Consider the following 18277-nt stretch of genomic DNA (forward strand, 5'->3'; position numbering starts at 1 on the left):
AAATAGTTGTAGAGTGCAGAATTACTGTCATGTGTTTGTCTCCTGGTCATTTTAAGTTCTTACCTTGTCCCTTTGTACCTGTCACTCTTCCAAGGGAAACTCTAAATGAAAGCCAGATTAAGGTGTTCTCAGAGCATCAGACCCAAAAAAGCCAATCTACGAGAGCAGGCAGCTTTTCAAAACTGTTATCAGAAATTGAAGTGTATTTTCTGCTCAGTGTTGGGGTTTTTCCATCCAATATCTGTGTCCGTGTATCTGTGAAGCATTTGGGAAGAGTTATTGAAAACACAGCTGGTGATGGCTGCTGGAAGAGAGACACAGCACAGTTCCAGAGCCTACTCAGAAAGCTTATTCCTGTGATGAGAAAAATAAACTTCAAGTAACTATCACGAGGAATATGTCTACCACACATTGCATTTCCCATCTGCAGAGTGTCTGGAACAGGAATGGTTTTGCTCTCCCTTCTGGGACCTGAAAGCAATCAAGATGCCAGGGTCAGCCTGGCACCATGTCCTATTCAAATTTCTCAAATCACCCCAGCTGTGCGTCCACAAATCTGCTTCCTGCACCTCCTTTTAGGTCATTATTTGTTCTGCAGTCACACAGGATCAAACACGGTGGATATGAAAGAAGAGATGTTTCCATTGCTCAGCATCAGAACTCACTCACTGTGTGCTGCTGTGATTCCAGTTCAGTGCAATGAGGACAGTTACTTGCACTGAAACGTCAGAGCTGCCCCTCAGAGCTCAGGCATTTTCTAGAGCAGGTGGACAGAGGTTTGAGCTGGGAGAGCACCCAGAAACAGGCTCAAAGCTCAATGCTGATGTGCACAGGGTCTCAGTGAGGGCCCTCTGTAATTGCCTGTCCTGTTTCAGAGCTCTGTTTGTTATCTGGGTTACTGGAAGATGTTGAAACCATTATCACAGGCTCTGTGATTGTGGTTCTGATTCAGCTCCTTCTTTGGAAGTCTGTGGGAACCTTTTGTGTGTCTGTGGCAATTGAGTCAGACCTACACCAACACACATTTGGTGCTGTTTCACTGGATCATGGAAATGCTTAGAGACAGCAGCATGGTGCATGAAAGATTTTTGCAGGCCAAAGACCTTTACAGGTTTGTCCCATTTTTTTGCAGAATTTATAGCTGAATTTATAGTATCTGGGTTGAAGAGCAGGAAAATTAATCTGCTGTGTCAGCTGGTGTGGAAGCAATGCCTGCCTGTAACATTGCACCTGTCCTGCTTTTGTTGTGCCTGAGCAGGAAATCTCACCTGGGCCAGTTACTTGCTGAGGAGGCAGAGGGAAGAAGGATGTTTGTTTCATTTCCAGGCTGTGTGTGTCTTGGAAACATTCCTTCTTCTTGTGTTGTCTGTTAAAATGTATATTCTGCTCGTCATGCTGCAGCAGAGGCCTAACCCCAGGGAATGCTGCTGGAACACAAATAATGTCTTATTTCTTAACTCTGTGTAAGGGGAAATCTCTATAATGCTTTAGCATTATGTTTTATAAATAATTATGACAGTATCTTAAACTCAACCTTATTCAAAACATTGAAGGAATGGAAGAATGGAAAAACTCTCCTTAAATAGACTGAGATTTAATCAGTTGGTGTGAAAAAAATAAAGAAAAAAAAAAGCAGTAGTGCTGCATGTAAGTTTCCAAGCAAATGTTAAAATATAAAAGAATTGTAAAATTTTCTATCAGCGTGGCAGGATCCTTGCAGTAGTGCTGTGGCCTGAGGGACACAAGCCATTCCTGGTGTGGGGTCCATGGGTGCATGCTGGGCTTCCATAGGGGGATGCCTGGCTTGGTCAGACGAGTTCAGAAGGCAAAGCAAGTCACTGCTGCAGTGCCTGGGTGGTCCTGTTATTTTGGGAATTAGCTTCCCAGCTAGCTGTGTGTTGAGGGTACAGAGAGGGTGCCAAGTTGGTGGTGTAGAATGTGTGCCTTCACCATCCACTGGGATGGTCAGATATAGGTCTGGAGAATTGTTACCATTTCTGAAGGCTGCAAACTGATGTGTGTTTAGCATGGATATATGGGAGGCAGCTTATGGATGATGTTCTTGGAGCTTGTGCCTTGGGAGGAGGTACAATGCTTTAGCAGGGTTTGGTTAATGATGCCTCACAAAGAAAACAATCCATTCATCCCAGGTTTAGGCTCATTAGGAGGCCTGGAAACAAACCTAAACTTTCTGTTAGCAGGGTGGTTCTTGAAGGCTGTCTGTATTGTCCTGAAGAACAGGATCCAGGAGAGAGAGAATGTGTTATTCAAACTCTGGCTGCTGTTGAGATGCAAAAGTATGGGTTTGAGCCTTTCTTTGGTTGAGCTCCTGGTGGCCTGCTGGTCTAAATGCATCAGTCACTCCTTGGGAAATGTAAGTGCTTCCTCAATGGCCACACAGCCTTGGCCTCCTGGGTTGTGCATAAAGGCTGGGAAAAGGACCATTATGTTCTAAGTCATGTGCAAATAGTGAGAAGAAGGGAAATGTTTTACAGTACCAGGTGCTAAATTAGTCTTTTCAAGTGTTGACATTTCTTTTAAATGTATAAAGTTCCCAGGCTACACAAAACACTGCATTTGCAATTCAGATAAGTCAAATTAGAGTACTAATCTGAACCCTACTCAATAGATTTTGAGCTGGAAATCCCTGGGAGTGGTGCTGATCATCAAATCTGAAAGCATGAGTGATGAAGCCTCATGAGAAGATAGTCACAAAACATCCAAATGTGTTTAGTGTGGTTTAATAGGCTGTCATTTTGTCAGATAGGCTGGATTTAAATAATGAAATTAAGCTACAGCACGACAAAACCTTGTCAATTAATAACACTTCAAAAAGGAGCATGACAACTGTTCAAGGAAGATCATGAATAAGAAGCAACTCTGAAGTAGAAGGAATTGGTAGATGCACCACTTTCTCTCTGGAAATCTGATGCTAGAAGAGAGGCATCTCTCAGATATGGGCCAAACAAACTGCAAGGTCAGCCTTCTGCACAGTTCTTGGAGGCCTCTGGATTTGATTGAGTCAGCAAGGCAGGGAAGCGTGAAAACAGAAAGCAGGAGCAAAAATCAAAGTTTGGAATGATTTAAATGGTTCTTCAGCAAAGTTGCCTGCAAGAGCTGACCTGCTGGTGTACTTGATTTTTAGCATATGCAAAGCAAAATATGCCAAGAATCAGCAGAGCCAACAGTATTGGAAAAGTTGCAGGGACTGTAACTTTGTGCTAATTTCATTTAAACCTTGAGTGGTTCTCTTAAAATGTGTCCTCATGCACTCTCAAAACTTGTTCTACACTTGAAAATGTGTCTAGTGAGAGCAGAGTGCTCACACCTGGGTGTCTCAGTTAGATGAAGATTTTTTCAAACAGTGCTGAGAAATCAGTTTCTGCATTGGTTTCAGGGATAGGGACATGGGGTTGTGCTCTCCAAGAATCTCCAATCCAACCTGATGGATTTGACTAAATTTTTGCTTAAGAATTGGTCCAAACCAAAGAGTTTGAGCCAAGATGGCCCCTCATGTTAAAGAGGCTGGATCTCACATATTTCTGTAGACATGACTGGGGGTGGACATGTTGTTAGTGCTAGGTATCAATGCCTCAAAATGTTTGTTCTGAAAAATCTGGCATCTCTGTTGCTTGGATTTAGGCTTTGCTTGTGGCTCATCTGTGGCTGGGACACAGCAGCCCATTTACTAGCTGTGAATATCCTTTGGTTCCATGAATGCCACCTCATATTCCAGCTGCATTTGGGAACCTGAGTCTGTCAAAAACCTTACAGTGTTTCCTCAGTTGCAAAAATACATTGTGTTTCTTCCAGTCCCTATTTTAGTGATTATGGCTGTGTTTGCACCTCTCAGGAAGGAAACTGTGATAGTGCCTAATGCCAGAGATATTTGAGGCCAGTGCTGGTGAGTGTGTCCCTCCTGACAGATCTGGAACAAAAAGCAGCCATTTGCTTCCAACCCAGAACTATCAGTGTTCTTAGGGGAACAGTTTTGGAAGATACATTCTGGTGTAATGATTTTGTAACAGGGATAAATGGCCACTATTTCAGCCATGTGAAGGGCCATGGACTCCTCTGGGCCTTACACCACAGTCAAGGATGAAAAGAAGTGTTTTTACTCTGTCTGCTACCAGGCACTGGGAACGTGGGGCTCTTCATGAGCCCTGTGATTTATTTGAACATCAGTCTTTTTCTTTAAGGTCTATTTTACAGCAACATTGCATCTGCTGGATGGGGTTTGGTGTGTGAGTAACCTGGTACCTCCCTCCCAGCAGCATCCCAGGCCTCTGTCATTAATCCAATATGACCAAGAAACTGAACTGAGGAGAATGTAAACCCCACCATTTGCATCTTGTAGTATTTTTACCATGGGCAGGTGAATCAAATGAAAAGCTCTTCATTTAGGGAGCTGAAATGCTGCTTTGTCTTTACTCAGTTTATTTTCAGGACCTGGCGGTGCTGCTTCATCACCCAGTGTATTGTATTACAGTGCCTAATGGGATGGAGAATGGGAATTGGGCTTGCTGCTTTCTTTTTTTTTTTTTTTTGTGTTGCCCAAAAATGACTGAAAAGCAACAGAGGATTCCCTCAGGACTGCCACAGCTTTGGAGTGAGGGGAGTGACAGGAACCTGGATTTCAGACACTGCAATTTTAGTGTTAAAAGGGATTTTCACATTCAACATTTGCAAACAGCTCAGAAAACCTTAAAACGGATTTTTGTCCCTGTGAAGCACAAAGCAACTCTCTGGAAGAAGTGCTGTGGGAGTCTTGCTACTTCCAGGGTCGTTTGGGTTTGTTTTTTATCTCCAGAACACTTAATTGGGTGTTTCACCTTAGAGCCTCCCTGTAGATATGCAGTTGTTAAACACTTTAGTTGCTGATTGAAGGGTGTGATGAGTTGAAAAAGGAGCATCTTACAGCCTTTATTGATTATTTTTATATACTAAATAATAATATAAATCTCATAAGATAGGGATGCTTTAATCACCCAGAATCTTAAATGCATTCCCAAATAAAACTTACCACATTCTATTAAGTGTGCCTGAACAGGCTACGTGGGAGAACTAAAGCCATTAACAAATACTAGAGACAATCAAAGGAAAGGTGAGTGGACTTTGCTTCATCTCCCTTGCTCATTTTTATATTTAAATATGTATTTTGATCTCTTTCTGCTCGCTGTAGTCTCTTTTCTCCTTGTAGGGCTCTGAGTAGCAGCTGAATTTTCCCAAAAGGGAATTGTTCAAAGGTGAGGTATCCAGAGATGAGAATCAGTGAGACACTTAATGCAGCCAAATGAGCTGAAGGTTGGAGGTGTTTGACAAAGTGTAAATGGATGCTGCAGAGGAATCAGACCTGCTTTACAAGCTGTTGTATAAGTCCATCCTAAATGCAAAGGGTTTCAGTATTGACCCTTGAGCAGATGATTAATCAAATGCATTAAGGTTTCAGTAAATCAGTAGCTTGCTGTTGAATCCTAGTGTGGTCTCATCTGTAACGCAGTTATAACCTCCAGCCAGTGTATGTAGAATAAATACATGTGAATAAAACTAATGTGAATGTGGGAATAAAACCTGTGAACACTTGAAAGAAGAAGGCCTGGGGCATTTGCACTTGAATTTTAGTGACCTGCTTGTGAGAGTTGAGGGGAGGATCTTTGGGTAAGAGAAGCATCCTTTGCCAGACATAAATATTTAAACTAGTATACTTTCTATGCCAAGCAGGCTTGAGGGAACAGGAGTGAAGAAAAACCTGGTTAGTGTGAACGTGGCAGAGACACAGCAAATGTGAGATGGTGTCTGACATATGAATTTAACTGAATTTAAATACTTTACCTTTGTCAAAGTGGCATCCTCACTCTAGAACTGCTTCTGTCCCCATAGAGCCCATAGTGCTGCTTTGGTGTGTATTGATACCTGATGGGAGCTGTAGAGATGGAGCCAGACTGTTCTCAAAGGTCCCCAGTGAAAAAATGAGGCAAGGGCACAGAGAAAATACTGGAAATTTCACTTAAACATAGGAAGAAACAATTTTTGAGGATGGTCCAACACTGCAGCAGGTTGTCCACAGCCGTGGCTCCTCCATCTTTGGAGATACTCAAAACTCAATTGGACATCATCCTGACCAGTCTGTAGTTTATCCTGCAGTGACCAGGGGACATGGACCAGACTATCTCCAAAACTCCTTCCAGTCTCAGGTATTCTCTTATTCTATGAGTGCTTGCAAAGGAGAAGAGCAGTTTAAAAATGGTGATGGAAGATGGACTTAGCATCAAGAGTTTGAAGGAAGGAAACTGTAGAACTGAAAGAGAAACCAGTGGTGATGGAAGTTCTGGGAAATGTTGTGTGCAGTAATGACTTACAGAGTAGTTGTGATGATAGAGATGGGGAGTGAGAAGTAGGCATGAGTGAGAGACAACACACACAATGAGGGAAGAAAAGAGAAATCCAAATCCAATCAGTTGCCTGCAGTGGGACAAATGGCAGAAGAAGCAGCAGCTGGGATGCAGCGCCCTGGGCTGCCCTGCCTGCAGGACTCGGGGCTGATAAGGGGAGAACTCTTGGTGGAGGTGAGAAGGGTGGGTCATAATTAGATTTATCTGACAGGTAGCTCTAGCATGAACTTCTCAGTGCACTGATATCTCTACAGCAAACAGATAAACACTGATAACTCTCAGCATTGACTCAGAGCTGATAACCCATCAGTCTGTCTCCAGCCAGTTTCCACCTGAGCACGTGCCCTGCTGGTCCCTTTGTACCACCCAGAGACTGAGCATAACCCACTCCCTCTGGTTGTAGGAAATGCTGAAACCAGAGTTTAGCCAACCCCTGAACAGGGGAGGAAAGTACTGATCAACAAAACATCTCAGTGCACAGTTTTGCCCTCATGCTGGTTTGCATTTTGGTCTCTTGGCTGGCAATTCCCATGAGGGATTAGGTAAGGTTACTTGTCAATTAAAAAAAAAAAAAAGAAAATAAAAAAAAATTCTTCTTCCTTTGTTCCTGCTCAAAAGATCTCCCAGATGGTAAGACATCAGATGGCCAAAATTTGGAATTAATATTCAGTTACTTAAAAATCTGGGCTGAACTTGACAGGAGGACAAGTTCTTCAGGATTGGCAATGGAACAATTCATCAGTGCTATCTAGCCCCTCTCTGGCTCTTTACAATATTCATTCTGCTTATATTAGAGAAGAGTTAGAACCATTGGTGTTTGAGAAGGTGAGGCATGTAACTGTGAGTTTCATATCTAGATTTGACATAGCATTCCCATCAAGTATTTGGGCTCAGGACTTGTTTCCACCAATGGAAGCCAGGTGCCTTGCTGATCTATATGCAAAATCAATAAAGCTTTAGGGGTGCATAGCGTTGGAAGATGTATTTAAGCTTATCTGTTCTGCTGTGGCCTTTGTCATCCATCCAGGCACAGAATGGAATTTGAAACGTCAACCTCATTGTTTAATGTCAGCTTGTCTCTCATGCTATGTCATTGTCCTTGTTTGACTTAGAAACTCTCATATTTTGCAAGGTGAGCCCTCATTCCTGGGAGGGCTGAGAGAATTGGAGCTTTTAGTGTTTAAACAAATATGTAATGTCATTCCAGTGCTCAGCTCTTCAGTGACTCTCAGCTAATGAGGTGGAATTTGAGCTGTGACTGTGCAGGAGTCAATGCTCTTAGTCACCACCCCGATACTCAGAGCAGGTTCCTGCTTTGGCTTACCTCATAGTTAATGGTGCATCTTTTGGCAAAAGGTGTGGTGTGTCATCATTAGCCATTTAAATCCTGCAAAGGCTGGGAAAACTTACAGGAGCAGAGGAGGAAGTGGTGTTTGCCTGGCCAGAAATTGCAGGGTCTGCTCAAGGAGGACAAATCCTTGCATGTGAGTGCAGCTGTCAAAGGGAACCACTGTTGTGCAGCCCTTGAATCGATATTTGAGCCCTGGGGGGTTTACTTTGTTCAAATGGCTCCTGCAGTGTCTCACATTTATCCAGCTGATCACTTGTGACTGCTGTGCTACCCTAGCTGCCTAGTGCAAGGCTCAGCCAGCTGGAGAAATACAGGAGTGTAACTCAGGGAAATGAAGTCAATCCCAGTGCTTTCTCCTTAGTTTACTGTCATTTCACCACATTTTAGGCTCTGTGTGGCAATCCCAGCTGCCTGTGCTAGGAATGACTTCATGCACATCTTATTTCAAAGGGTGCAAACCCTGATTCTAGATTCTTGCACAATGTTCATACAATAAAAGAAGGAAAATATGGCAAAACTCAGCTCAAAGAGGAATTTAATGGTACTGAGTCCTCTTTTACATCAGCTAAATGCGTTATGCACAGGATTTAACTCAACATCCTCACAGTGGGAAGGGTACAGGTGCAGGTGCCGTAGCAGTATAAAAGATCCTTCTTTTAGACCAGCAACAGCAGTTTTAAACATGGTTTGCATTGGTGCTGTGCACACACAGGAATTCATGACTCTGGAGCGACTTTGTCTGTGGGATCTCCTCAGTCCATGTGTCCCTCATCTGAAAGCAGCATGTGTTCAGCTTCTTTTGAGACCCTTGCAAGCTATTCCACATTCAAATGCAAATACTTAATAAACAAAGCTTAAGGATCATATGATTCTTCAGACAGTAAATCTCCTGGCTCAGAGTTGTACACATATTTGGCAGATTATAGGTTTACCACTGGCAGATAATCTTTTAAAGAACCAGTGGTTTTACTCCTTTTGTTAACTAATTAAAAAAGGAGAAAGAACTTCAAGCTGTAATTAGACCTCTTAAAACACATATTACTCCCTGAATGGTCTATACAACTAGGATAAATATATAATTAGGAGGTTTCACCAAACATGATTAAAGCCAGTCATGTGTCCTAGGCCATCAAACATTTATGTGTGCAGCAGATTTAGAATAAAGTCAATATGAAGGAGTGAATAGAAACCACATTGTACTTTTTATCTGTGGGACCTGATGTTCATAGAGGTCTTTTCTAACCTAAACAATTCAATGGTTCTGTATTATAAATATTTAACCCCAACCATGAAAGCTTTTTTTCAGATTTGAATTCTGGAAGGAGTGTCACATCCATAGCTTCTAGTGTTTGGTGACACTGATGACAGTAATGAGACCAGGTCCCTTGAACCCCATGATCTGTCACTCTTGTTGTCTATGGCTTGCTGATAGTTTCAGACATGTAGAAGTTGGTAGGTAGAATTTTCTGTTCCTTATTGGCACATCCCCAAGGCATAAGGATTTGTATCCCTTCTGAAACTCACTTCTATTTTGAGGAATTGGGTTTCTTTTGCTTTATGGCTAGAGGGTGTTTTTCCTTCGATATAATTAGGAGATGGGAAGAAGAGAGCACATCCATTGACACTTTGTACCTCCCATTCATAAATATGAGTGCTTTCTCCATGCATTAATTTCTGGTGATGTCATCTCTTGGAGGGAAATTCCCAGGAAGGCTGTGGCAGTTCTGGGTCTGTGCAGCCAACATTCTTTCCATGTGTTGATGGTTTATTGTGTACTGGAATCTTCCCTGGCTTGTGTCTCACCAGCCACGCAAGCTGGAGAAAGGCACTGGAAGCCCCTTTGCATCCTGACTTGCTCCTGGAACTCACAGCAGCCAGGCTGTGTGGCTCAGGTGTCCCTTCCCAGTGCCACAGCCAGGCTGGTGCCACAGTGCTGCTCTGTGGCTGCAGAATCCCAGCATAGCCACAGAGCTGCCCCTTGGGCTGACACACAGGCAAGGAGGGGGACTGAGGCTATGAATTCATTCCAAAAAAGTCACTGCATCTCTCCAAACCAGGTGATGTTGGCAGGTCTCATGGAGGTGCAGACAGTCTCTGATATGACTACTTTCCAAAATTAAAGACAAATTAATTGCTTGTCCTAATAGCACCTTGTTTCAAAAAAACATCACTTTCAGGTATTTCATTTTAGGAAAACACTACTGGTAAGTGTTGACATTGCTGGGCTTAACCTGTGGGGAAGGAATTAGTTCAGGTCCTGAAAGCTGACTCAGATATTTTCAATTTTCCTGCCAGAAACCTGCTTGCACAGATGAACAAATTACAGTAGAGTTACCAAGTCATATAGAAAGAAACTAGCTTCTTCAATATATATCAATTTCTGCTTGGGGAACAGTGAAATTCAGTTAAAGTCTGAGCTGCCTGTTCTGCTTTTGAGCACTGGCAGAATTGAGCTGCTGTCAGCCCTTTTTCTTTCATTAAACTCCTGAGAACCCTGAGGTAGGACATAAATGGAAAAGCAGTGGGGGGAAGATCCAGTGCAGAGGAAATGACAGAGGTGTCCTGCTACAGCTGTGGAGGAGAACAGAATTTCCCTCAGCATGTGGAATATCTGACTTTGCCATGTGTTTGTGCAGGTTGTCATGTCCACATACACTTGGAGAGGAAAAGGGATGTTCTATAGGTGTATGTATATAAATGTACACAAAAATAGCAGCTGTCTATTGCATATGGAGTCGTTTTGGGACCAGTTTCTGAGTGGTTCATGGAATGCCTGTCATGGATGGGACCACTTTTTGCCTTGAGGAGCTCCACAGCTCTCCCTTTTCAGAGACAACTAAAACATAAATTTTGAGTGACTGATTAGAGATGGAAGATGGAGGTCCCAGCTCATTTCAGCAAATTAATTTTATCATATGAGTTCCAGCAGGGTGTATGCTAGCCAAAGATCCCAAAGAACCGGTAAGAGGAGGAATTAGCTCTTTAATCCTAGATATAGAGCTCTAAAAGCAGGAACAGTATAGAACCAACTATGAATAATTCCCTAAATTGTTTTAGATTTTTGTATGTTTAATGTAGATACCACAACTTAATGGCTGGATGGTCTGTAGTCTTGAATATCTGATCTCAGAAGGGCAATACCATTCAGGTCTTTATGTGGATTATGCTTTTTAAGACTGCTTTTATTCCCAGATGAAGTAAAAATCTCATTACTTAAGTTGGAATACCACTGCTTCAAAGAACATAGTTTAAATATTAAACAGATATTTGGAATGTGTCAGCATGGCATAAGCCAGGGGAGGGATTTGAGGAGGAACTGAGAGAGAAGAGTGAATGTGTTACTTGTTGCAGATGATTTCATGGTATTGGGCATCTGCTTCCATTGTATTGATGAAACTGAGTCACTCTACCACAAAAAGAATACTTGGTACAGTTTTCCTGCTTTGCACAAGGATTGTAAGAGGAACCTTCTCACAGCATTGATTGGAGGAAATTCCTACCCAGTGCATTCACTGGGAGCAATACTGGCTGGTGAGCACAAACTTGTGTCATTTTTCTGTAGGTATTTCAAATTTGAGGAACATCCAGTGCATTTACAAACTTGTCATTCTTCAGTTGTAGGTTACACTGTCCATGCTCATCCCAGGCAGGTGACTACTTTGCCTGTCACCCTCTCTGTGATCCAGATCTACACTTCCTCAGAAACCACAGCCAGCCTCCAGTTCCCTGCTTTCTAATTCTGCATGACTAAGCCTTTCAGCATGTTATAAATACTGTTGCTCATTCAAAATACATTGGTTACCTGTGCACCAATGACTGCCAGCATATTTCTGCAGTGGAGTGGTTGAGCATTGGGAAATTGGCATAAATTAAATCACTTGAGTCACAGTATTGCCCTTTCTGCTCACACCCACGTGTGTGAGTTACGTATGTGCAGCTTGTGGGAGATGTATGAATGTGAGCAGCACTGCACACACCCTGCCAGCAAACAAGGAACTTGTATTCCTGCAGAAAATGGGAATTGCTCCAGAATTCACACTAAAATATGAGGAAGTGAAGAGTACACGAAAGTATTTTGTTTTTGTGGCTATTGGAATCCTCAAAATATTCTTTTCAACTAGGAATTACAATGAGCAAAACAATGCAAACATGTCAGTGGTAGATTTTTGTCTGCTGATGGATATATTTGTGACTGAGGCATGTGGCTTGGAGTCTGCATGGCATTTTCCATGTTTGTGAATGAGACTTGTACTCTAGCTTGGCTTTGCTGTAGGGCACAAAATCAGTCATTTCCCTTGATTTATTCCTATCTGAAGAAGGAGAATTCGTAATTGCTCATTTTTCCCAAAGCACTTTCATGGTTAAGGACATATCATAAGCATAGAATCACAGACTGGTTTGGGCTGGGAAGGAACTTAAAGCCCATCCCATCCCACCCCTGCCATGGCAGGGACACCTTCCACTATCCCAGGTTGCTCCAAGCCCCATCCAGCTTTGCCTTAGACACTTCCAGGAATGAGGCTGTGGGCACCTATACCAGGGCCTTACTGGAAAGAATTTCTTCCTAATATCTAATGTAAAGCTGCCTTCCTTCAGTTTAAATCCCTGCTGTTCTTCTCACAAATGATCTACAGAATAATGACAGCAAATTGAGGATTTATAGAGGTTAAATTTGTAGAAATAGATTTCCCTGTGCTTACAACTTTCTACTTTGACTGCTTCATTTCTGTCCCTGCAATTATTTCTGGGTGTAGCTCAAGCTGCTTAGATGGCTGAGAGTTTGCTTGTTCTCATGTATCTGGTATTCAGGCATCAAAGCATTGTGTCTTAACCTGCACCCAGAAAACTGCAGGGGCAGTGAAAGAGCTTAGGTGGAAAATCAGGTCCTTGTAGTTCACCAAAGTGTTGCTTGAAATGGGCCATTAAAAATTCTATTAGATAAGCAATTCCTTTTTGACTATTTTAGATTGTGTTGTGCTGAATGTGAAGTGTATCCTTGTGGCATTCACATCCTCTGAACAGAGAAGAAAGGGAGAACAATTCTTATCTTTACTTGCTGCTCCTGTTGTTTTTGCACATGTGGAATATGTTAGGAAGATTGTTTACCTGAAGTGATTTTCAATTGGATTCTGCTGAGGATTGTTCTGTTTCCTTGGCCAGTTGGAAAAAGCTGTGTCCTAACTGTCTGGAGACAGTCGTGAGTTTTCTTTAGTATGTATCTTTGTATAGTATAGTATTCTTTCAGTATTCTTTAATATAGTATAGTATAATGTAATATAATATAGTTTAATAAAGCAATTGGTCAGCATTCTGAGTCAATGGAGTCAGATGCCAATCATTCCCAGACATTGGGGTTTTCTGACATATCCTCATCCTGTGGGATGACCCTTCACCCAGAGAGGCAGTGCTGCCTGGGCAGCTGAGTGCTCCTGCCTGCCCCTGCCCTGTGTGGCTCTGGGTCATTCCCTGCAGGTCCTGCTTACAGAGTACCTGGGTGTTCCTGGGCTGCCCAGTAAAGCTCAGGTCTCCTCTGGCAGTTTTGGGGAGGTGTCTGCTGCTGTTCAAGGCAAGTGGAGTGGGATGGGTACTTAGCACCTTAGAAAGATTCCATTATTCCATAGCTTTTAGTGAAGGACCACATTTAGTTTGGGGGATTTCAGATCCCACTCTTTCCCAACTTTGAAGAGCCCTTAGGATTTCACAGTAGAAGCTGTCCTTGGCACGCTGGGGAGGATGGGTTGTGCTCAGCAGGAGTTGCTGTTCCTGGATCCCAGAGCAGGGTTTGTTACACTCACCCAGCTCCCCAGACCTTCCCAACTCAGCATGAGTGAGCTGGGATCTGGGAACAAACTGGGAGTCTTCTTCTTTTAGGATATATTATTGAATGTCACTGAGTAAATGTTTTATTATTACTTTTCTTTCATGCCTGTAAATCTTCACAAAAAATATAGTCCCTTTCTTCTTGGCAAAAGACAAATGAAACAACTCTGAAGTTCTAAAAATAAATGCATACAGGATCATCATTTCCAGTCACATGAATTTCTCTTTCCCTGACTGTTGTCCATCCTGAATTAAAAAAGCCAAGGGGGGGACGTGCTAATGTTTGTATTTCTTTTCTCAGTATTTCTGGCTCCTTGTGCTCTCACGGGGTTTGGTTGGCATTGGTGAAGCGAGTTATTCCACTATTGCACCAACCATCATTGGAGACCTGTTCACCAGAAACACGAGGACCCTGATGCTGTCTGTTTTCTACTTTGCAATTCCTCTGGGCAGGTAAGTGACACAAAGGTTCTTCAATCTGCTTGTGGCTTTTCTCTTAAATAAACTCACATAGATCTGAAATTGCTAATGATGATAGCTCTTGACTTTGGCTGGAACGTAGACAGGAAAATATTGTGAGCAGTGACTAATTAGTTGCAGGAATTAGATTCTTTTTTGGACATGTTGCTGGTTCATGTGTGACTTTTGGGAACTAATGGGAAGTTTATTGTTGGTTTATTTAGGTTTTTTCCTCCTTTTTTACAGCAATGGGGTGGAAATGGAATAAAAATATTTTAGCTGACTTTTTCTTTCAGTGGAATTTCTTTATCAGCCCAACACAGTATATGATTGTTGGGACAGGAGGGAATCTGTCATTATTTTTATTTTTTAAAATAATGGCCAACCCTCTATTGTGAGATTGTCAGCAAGGTGGCTTTGCATAGTTTGCATACCATTTCCCAGAGCTGGACAACAACATCCTGGGAAAAAGGGCAATATGGGTTCATTTCCAGCAGGGAATACATGGGCAACATAGTCCAAACTCAGAGAAAAAATTCTAGTGGTGCATTTTACAAGCTGGAGCACTTACCTGTGAGATAAAACTCACAAACATTCTTTTGCTCTTGAGGAAAAAGAGAGAAACAGATCCTTAACTGGTGAAAAGAATATTTTGCCAAGAGGACCAAAGACTCCAAGTATTTACATAGAAAATTCAATGAATTACAAATACTCATCCTGTTGAGTCTGATTCTGGGACTGCATTGTCTCAATATCCATCGGCAGTGTGGATTACAAAGCCATGGAGGATAGGACAAGGGCTGTAAACTGAAAGAGGTTTTGATTGGATATTAGGAAGAAATTCTTCCCTGTGAAGGTGGTGAAGGCCTGGCACAGATTCCCAGAGAAGCTGTGGCTGCCCCTGGGTCCCTGGAAGTGCCCAAGGTTGGACAGGGCTTGGAGCAGCCTGGGATAGTGGAAGGTGTCCCTGTCATGGCAGGGGGTAGAACTGGATGGATTTTAAGGTCTCTTACAATCCAAACCAGTCTGTGATGATTCATGGTTTGATTTTGGGGCCTGTCTGGGTAAAATGTCCAGTTCTAGGGAGGTTATAGCTGACAACCTCCAAAGCTTAGCAGACTCTTCAGTAAAGGAAGGGGGGTGAGGGAGGGGGGCTCACAGTTGCCCCACTGCAATCCTGGCAACTTTTATCCAAGACAGTCACAGCAACAAATGCAGCAGTTTTGAAAAAGGGTATTTACCTTCAGTTCATATTGAGAGAAGTGTGGCTATGGCCACCTTTAGTCTCTTGTGATGCACCTTTTGTCTTACATGTGGCTGAACGTCTCCCATCAAACTTCTTGCATGTTCTTCTTGGTTTTTCTTCCAAGCTAATAGAAGATAGTCTCTTCCTGCTTAATTAGAAACAAGTGCTATTTAGTGGCAAGAAAAAAAAAATCTAATGATGGAATATGGCCTGTCCTTGAAGGGCACTTTTTAACTGAAAGCTTGAAGGTAAAATTGTTTAATATTCATATTAGCACAGAGAAAGGCCTGATGTAGAAGTGAAAATTGGGAAATAAATTCTTTTTGAGTCTTTCCATCCACTGTGGATTGAAAGGTCAGCTATAAACTTCCAAATTTCCATCAGATTTGGACATTTTTAGACCAGCAGTGCTGGGTAGAGTCACATACTAGCCACCCTCTGCTTCAATCCCCATATTTCACCCTATAGGACAGGAGAGCTGAGGACACACAGTTGGTTGTGCCTCTCTTTGCCTTTGTCTAAAAAGAGCTGTGACTGTGGCACACTTAAAGCTCTGACCAGCTCTCTCTTGGCCTTTCTTGCAGTGGCTTGGGATACATCACTGGCTCGAGTGTGAAGCAGGTTGCTGGAGACTGGCACTGGGCACTGCGGGTGAGTCCCTCTTAATGACACATCTTAATGAGAGTTGGTTGGTTGATTAGTGTTAGGAAGAGTTCCATCACACAATGGCTCAACCTGTTATTATATCTGAAAGGTGAAGGATGGGAAATTACATCTGTGGATGTTGAGTGCATGGCAGATGCACTCTCTAAGCAAAGATACGTGGGCTTGGCTCGTGGGACTTGGTGTTTTCCCTGCTTGGGAGCAAGAATTTTCCAATCATTTTGTTATCAATCAATCAATCAATCAATCATGATTTTTTGACGGGGACAGGAAGACGAGGCATTGGCCTTAAATCAACTCCACAGTCTTTCAGTCTCCTGCTGTCAAGAAACTCTGAGAATGGCTTCCGGCTTTGAGGAAAAAACACTTTGTTCCAGTTTCCGCTTGTTTTTCTGCCCTGAGACAGTCCATTTCCTTCTATTTTAACCTCTTGGGACCCTGATAAATGGGCTGAAAAGATAATCCACTCCAATCACATACTCACAGACAGCTTCTGCACACAAAGATGTCTTGAAAGAGCTGGGAGGAAGTGGCCCAGCAGAACTGGTTTCTGACCTTTGGTGCTGTGGGTGGTATGTGAGGTGCATTCTCTGGCTCTGGCACTTCATGGAGACCATGAATCTCATGAAGCTCAGGCCAGCACTGTTTATAACAGTTGGTGATGAAATGCAAGGGTTTCCATCTGAAGCAAATACGCCCTCTGTGACACAGGCTATGCCCAGGGTAAGCAAAGCCAGGAACATCACCAAGAATGGTTCATGTGGGAGAGTGGAGGCAGCTTCCAGCTGTGCACCTGGAGTGGGAAGTGGAGTAGCCTAAAGCTTCCCACCAGGAGGATGCTGCCTCATTAGCAGAAATATTTAAGAGTGACATGAACTTTTGAGCAGAGGTGAACACAAGGAGTGAAAACCCCAAAGCCTGTCCTCTGGTCAGCAGGGCTTTAACTGGAACATTCTTGGAAAACCCAAATCTGTCTGTAAAACCCAAATGGGTAATCTGTGAAAAGAGATCATCACTAGGAATTTTCAGGTGGTATCTTCGTAGTTATCCTGAGAAATCCAGGCTATCTGCAAGACTGTACCCCTTACAGGTCATGATTCCCACTATAAAGGACACATTGGTGCAGGATTCCCTGGCTGTACAAAATCTGGGGAATCTGATGAGCTGCACACATCTGTGGTGGTTCCTATGACACCATTGATCAGGCTTTGTAGTCACACAGCACATATAGAAGGCATCCAGACATCACTGTAAAGCGTCTTCCATCCCTATGGCAATCGTGTGCTCTTGAATATGGGAATGACTCCCTAAGATGATCTTCCCTCTGTGATCTCCTGTGGGCTGCAAATACAGAAGAGGTCAGGAATCAACCACACTTCAGTGGGCTGAAAAAGAAAGAAGGGCACGTGGACAAGTGGCAGCTTTGTCTCTGGATCTGACAATAAAGTGAGTGTTTTACTGCAGCATTACTGAGTGCCCATGGATGTTGTCCTGATGGGTACTTAAGCTTTTAGATAAAAATCAAAGACACTTGCAATCATCTGGCTGTAGAAAAAACAGCATTTCCAATATTTTTTACCAGTTCTGTGTCTTGTGTTCAGCTGTCATAAGGATGCTGTATCAGGCTTCAATGTATTCCTGGATCAGTGATTTTCTTGACTTTTAAGTTCTGAAATATTTTTGTCTTTCGTTCCCTAGAAGGATTGTGAGTTTGTCATCTTTGGACATGAAACACTGCTCCATGTGTAAAGGCCATTCTCAGGTTATTAATGAAAGGGTTTTAGGTTTTTTTTTTGGACAGGAATTATTTTTTAAATAGTATGTCTAGATGAGATGATAGTTCAGTGAAATCCGTGTTCCTATTTTCCTGATAGAGCTATTTTCCATTCTGACAATAATGGAATTTCAGTGTCAAAACAAGAATAGTTCTTATAGCTTACAAAATGCTTTGGGATCTTTGTATTTTTGCCTAGAGCTTGGGAGAAAGGGTTGGATATTGGGAAATCAAGCCCTTGAATGCATTGTTTCTATCTTTCAGCCTGAATTTTCAGTGTTTCTTGATCTGTTGTACTGAGGAAGATGCCTGAAAACAGGAAGCCATTGTGGGTTACTGGAAGAGGGATGTATATCAAGCAAAGGTTTTCAAGGCAGCATCTTCCCTACATCCAGAAATATTTCAGGTTGTCTAATTGCCTTTAAATGGCCTCTGCACTCACCCAGAGACCAGCTGGTCTCTCAGCCCAGCTGGGAGTAGGTTTCCAAAGAGTTAAAGACCACTGAAGAATCATGTTTAGATGAATCTTCTTACCAACACAATGGACTGCCTTACTCAGAGTATTTTCAAAG

At 42.6% G+C, this 18277-nt stretch overlaps 1 protein-coding gene across 5 annotated transcripts in view; it reads left to right on the forward strand.

Moving 5' to 3' along the window:
• The window catches only part of LOC135283882 (sphingosine-1-phosphate transporter SPNS2-like), a 132482-nt gene that overhangs the window by 68122 nt on the left and 46083 nt on the right, over positions 1 to 18277 (forward strand). For all 5 annotated transcript variants that reach the window (XR_010349494.1, XR_010349493.1, XR_010349495.1 and 2 more), the window contains exons 4-5: positions 13865 to 14016; positions 15853 to 15919. Coding sequence is in view for 1 of the 5 variants with exons in the window: in XM_064395023.1 (XP_064251093.1) it covers positions 13865 to 14016; positions 15853 to 15919 (219 nt within the window). In the remaining 4 variants the exon portion in view is untranslated. The remainder of the gene's footprint in view (positions 1 to 13864; positions 14017 to 15852; positions 15920 to 18277) is intronic.

This window comes from Passer domesticus, chromosome 19 (genome assembly GCF_036417665.1).
Source record: "Passer domesticus isolate bPasDom1 chromosome 19, bPasDom1.hap1, whole genome shotgun sequence".
Lineage (NCBI taxonomy): Eukaryota > Metazoa > Chordata > Aves > Passeriformes > Passeridae > Passer > Passer domesticus.